The following is a 4,477-nucleotide window of genomic DNA, read 5'->3' as shown; positions in this document are numbered from 1 at the left end:
AAAAAAAAAAAAAAAAGAGAAAGAAACTAATCGAATCTGCTTTTGCAGGTGTGGAGGAACTTCCCCGGCAGCATCGTGTTCTTCTGTGATTGCAAAAGTCATTGGGAAATGTTTTGGGTGAAAATCCATCTGGAAGGGCAAAATAGAACATTAGTGTGTAAATAATTGCTTGATCTCTCATGTGCTAAGCAGGCTAATATCCTCTCCAGAGGGAGGGAGGAGTGTGCCAGGGCACTAACAATAAATGCCTCAGAAATGGACCAAACTCTGCATTTTCCCAGGAAATCTAAACTGACACGAATCAAAAATAGTATCGGCCATTTTCAGCAGCCACTGGGCAGCACTCTGTCTTGGGAAAAGGCCTTTTCTCCTTCACCTCTAATTCTGATTGCTGCCTGTTTGCTGGGTTCCTATTTTTAGATTTTCAGCTTTTCAGAGGCGGCAAAGTCTTGATTTCCTTGTCCTGCTGAGCACTGAAAATACTCTCAGCCTTAAGTCATTAAATTATAATTCCGAGATGCAAACTGTTAAATGAGGAAGAAATAATTTTCCTATTTAGTACAATAAATAGTGTTGAGAATAGCTGTATCTCTCTGGGCATCTCAGGCAACTGTTTTTCTCAGGCTGTGCTGTACAGAGATTGCATCCATAACCCTGGACTTCTTCCTTAACCCTGACCTTCTTCCCCCTTCCCTGAGACCCACCCAGGACAATTCACTTTAGAAGGTCTGAAATAACATGGAGTGGAAGGGATGGTATCAGAAGAAAAGCCATAATAACTGTCCCAGTCTGAGTATCAATCTCCAGTAAAAAACTGAACTTTGGTAGCAACGTAAAAGCTGTTACAATTTTTAAATGAGCAATTTTTATTATATCCGTAAATCATCTCCTGTCTCTTGCTTTTTGCACCTTACACGACAAGCGGTGGCATACAGTTTGGAGACATTCCTGAGTTGCATACAGAGAAAGCTGGCTCATCCCTTATCACCATTCTCTCGTCGGCAGTGCCTGCCATTATAATCCTCCAGTCTCCTGTTCCCGTTCTGTGCATGCACACTCTTTGGGTGAACAAGTGTCTTGTCTGCAGTGGATGTCTCAGAGATGTGAAGTTTGATCTCAGCTGAATAGGCGAAGCACAGGCTGATTTTGTTGGGTTTAGTTCTTCAGCTCGGGTGTTTTCCAGTGAATGTGCCGAGAGACTGTTTCTGTGACTTTGCTTATAAATTGCTTTGCAGCTTCTGTTTGAGACGTGCATGAATCTGCTTAATTGCCTGGGTTTTTTCTTCCCTGCAATCTGTGCCCAGAGGCGGAGCAGTGAATTAGGAGAGAAACGCTGTTTAAACCAAGCGCTTTTCCTGCGCGGGGAGCCGTGGGTGCTGCGGTGCTGCTCCTCGGGGGTCTCTTCCCTGGGTCCAGCGGCCCCTTCTGAGGGGGCAGCTTTGCCTTCTGCGACCCGGGGAGCGGGACGGGCCATAGTCCCCATTTCTGTCGCGCTGGGGGTGTTTGTGTGGTTTGGTTCAGTGCTGCCGGCACCACTTGCCTCCTGTTTGCTAGCAGGAGGTAAACCTTCCGTGCATATGACCCGGGCGCTTCTCCGGAGTCCCCGGCTCTCGCTTTGACTTGCTCAGCCAGCTGCTCTGCTGCACTTAGATCGTGTTCTCTGCTATGTGCATCGCAATGAAATAAAATGCAGTATATTTACTTAGAAAATCACTTGTAAATGAGCCAATCAAATAAACGATGAAATGGAAAGTAGCAGAGGCAGCTAAGCGATTCGTTAGAAGGTAAAAAAAACCCAAACAAAACAAAACCCCCCAAGCCCCCCCAAAACAAAACCAACAACAAAAGTTCCTAATAACGTCTCAGTGGGTTCACAGTAGAAATGTTATTTCTAGTTCAGTGGTACTCAGTTGGCCAGCAGCAAGAGCAATGGCTTTATAAATAGTTGTTTGTTATTGTATCTGTGAAGGGCTAAAATTAGTAAAGCAAGGGCTGCTTTGCGGTCAGGGGCTGTAGACAGGTATCGCAGCCAAGACTAAATCCGTCAGGCAAACGAGCTCCTGGCTGCCGGCTTTTGGATGGCCACCTGGTGCCCGGGCCAGGCTTCCAGCTTTGACCTTCAGAGAAGGCTGCCGAGTCGCTGGCTCTCGGAGATCCGCGGGGGTGTTCAGCAAACGTGGCAGTGCACTTCGGCGGGTAAATCAGAGTTGATCCCTCTGGAGAAAAAAAAAAGGGTTCCTAAGTGATCTGGCTGCTAACTACACTAACGAGGAATTGCCCTGAATTGTGCTCGCTGCCAAAAAAACAGAGGAATAAACGGGGCCTCGTGTGCTCGTTAGCTGAGTGCGGTGATGCTTTGTGAGAGAGCGTGGGAGAGGGGTGCCGGCACTGGCGAACTGCGGGGACCGTGGTCTCCAGGGGGGATTTGCCGTTGAACCCTGCTTGGTCCTGCTCGGTCTGTGCCTCTTAAAAATATCCCTTTAGGCTTTGCTAATGCTTGGATGCCCTGGCCTGGAAAAGTAAACAGATGGGTTACTGTAAAGAGAAATGTCTAGGAAACTGGAAATGAAATTTGAGATCTGAGTACCTTCTAATTAATTAGAAGTTTGCTGGGCCCAAGGGTTAATGCTTTTTTTTTTCCTTCCCCCCCTTTCTTCAGCCATTTTCGCTCATTTGTACTTTCCAGCTGCCGTTTTGATTCTGAACAGTCTGTAGCCCAGGCACGAAGGTGTTTTTCCTCCCGGTGCAGCCCTGAGCTTGCCCTCAGCCTACACCGAAACGCACAGCCGGTGCTGAGGGCAGTGCACAATTAGTGACTCTGAGTTTTCTTCGCAGGCCTGAAGCGCAGCTACACGTGCAACATCTGCAACGTCACCCTGAACTCGATAGAGCAGTACCACGCGCACCTGAAGGGCTCCAAACATCAGACCAAGTGGGTGTCTTCATGCTTGTCCCGGTGGCCTCATGTCTGCCTGTGTCTGCCTAGATGAATATATATATTATAATGCTTTACGCTCCGATAACCCTGTCATCTGGGGAGCTCTGGGTGTTTTGCAAACAGAGATATCAGAGGCACCTCCAGCTTGAGAAAGGCAGGGCTGAGCCCAGGCGGGCTTCCCGGAGTCCCACCGAAGCAGAGCGCTGTTTGCTCTTAATTTCCTGCCAGTCACGGCACGCCCCAGTGAAATCCTGCTGTCAGCTCATCCCGCTTTCCACGCAGCCTGCTGCATTTCGCTGCTGGAGGTTTGTCCGGGTTTCCTGGGGTTTGCCTGCAGGGTCTGGGGTAATCCCAGCTGGGGCTGGGGAGTTGTGAGCCTGCAGGCGTCCTGGGACAGGGGCTGCTGCCTGGAGAGGTGAAGCGTGTTACGGGGGTGTCCTGCTTTCTGAACATCTTCCTTCCCTCCTGCAGACCCCTCCTCTAGCCCCCCTTCTCAGGACTCCCCCCCATATGGCTGTCGTTCCGCATGTCCTCAGGGATGCCCCTCGTCCTTAGTTTGTCCTTGATAGCTTGTCGGCTCTTGGGCAGGAGCACTCCTTACTTCTGCTCACGACAGTGCCAAGTGCGTTTACAGCACAGAGTACCTTATAGCTTTGCACATCTCTTCCCCATGTCCTCAGCCGTGTCACTCCCCACTGAAACACGTCAGAGGATGTTGGGGAACCCAAATACGTGCCCATCCGCTCCTCAAACTGAGCAGTGCCTACTGGTTTGGGGCGGATGAAGAAGAAGAGGGCAGCAGTGACCCAAGACATTACGATGTCTGGTCCTGATGCCACAAGCAGTTGTGCTTAATGATCCAGAGTTTGCAGTTTCATGTGTTAAACCTCAGAAGAGATGCTGGGAGTGTAATGGGATTGGGTGTTCTCAAGTGAAAGTGTTTATGCTGTGATTTAGAGCAATTATGCATTACCCAACTTTGAGACTTGGAGGGAGTCTGCTCTGTCAATTAGTACAAAATTATTAAAATGAAGTGATAAAGATACATGGTACCAGAGAGTAGATTAATGAACTAATCTCTCTTAATACACTTACATGTGAGCTTTGGGAACCGTTTCAGGCTGAAGCACTAAGGACTGCCCAGATTAGAAGAGGGATATGAAAGGTGTCATTAGTCAGGTAGCTTTAAGGGCGGTCTGAAAGATGAGGCGGGATGATCAGAACCAGCAGTAAGTACTAATGTCTAATTTTGCTTAAGCTACCAAAGGGTGAATGCAGACCTTCCCCAGCTGATGTTAGACCTTCAAAGATTCCTGGTATTACTCACATTAGCTCTATCCTATTTATTCATGGAGCATTTGAACGTCTTCCAAATGCTACCCTTTCTGGACCTGAGTGTGTAGTCATTTTCAGGATCTCAATTAGCAGAAGGAACTGATGGTGTCAGACTTTCTAATGAGGTGGTGTTCTCCCCCCCACCTTTGCAAAGATGGGTGAAGTGGAAGGAGAGGCCGGAGTGATCCAGCACACCTACCAGTC

At 48.5% G+C, this 4,477-nt stretch overlaps 1 protein-coding gene across 1 annotated transcript in view; it reads left to right on the top strand.

Annotated features, from left to right (window-relative positions):
- Nucleotides 1-2,932, top strand: part of ZMAT4 (zinc finger, matrin-type 4) — a gene marked incomplete at both ends in the record, with an annotated part of 9,722 nt that extends 6,790 nt beyond the window's left edge. The window contains one exon of the mRNA XM_009584679.1: nucleotides 2,836-2,932. Within this exon, the coding sequence (XP_009582974.1) occupies nucleotides 2,836-2,932 (97 nt within the window). The remainder of the gene's footprint in view (nucleotides 1-2,835) is intronic.
- Between the last annotated feature and the right edge of the window lie 1,545 nt (nucleotides 2,933-4,477).

This window comes from Fulmarus glacialis, unplaced genomic scaffold (assembly GCF_000690835.1).
Source record: "Fulmarus glacialis isolate BGI_N327 unplaced genomic scaffold, ASM69083v1 scaffold24519, whole genome shotgun sequence".
NCBI lineage: Eukaryota > Metazoa > Chordata > Aves > Procellariiformes > Procellariidae > Fulmarus > Fulmarus glacialis.
This window is presented reverse-complemented; position numbering and strand designations above follow the sequence as displayed.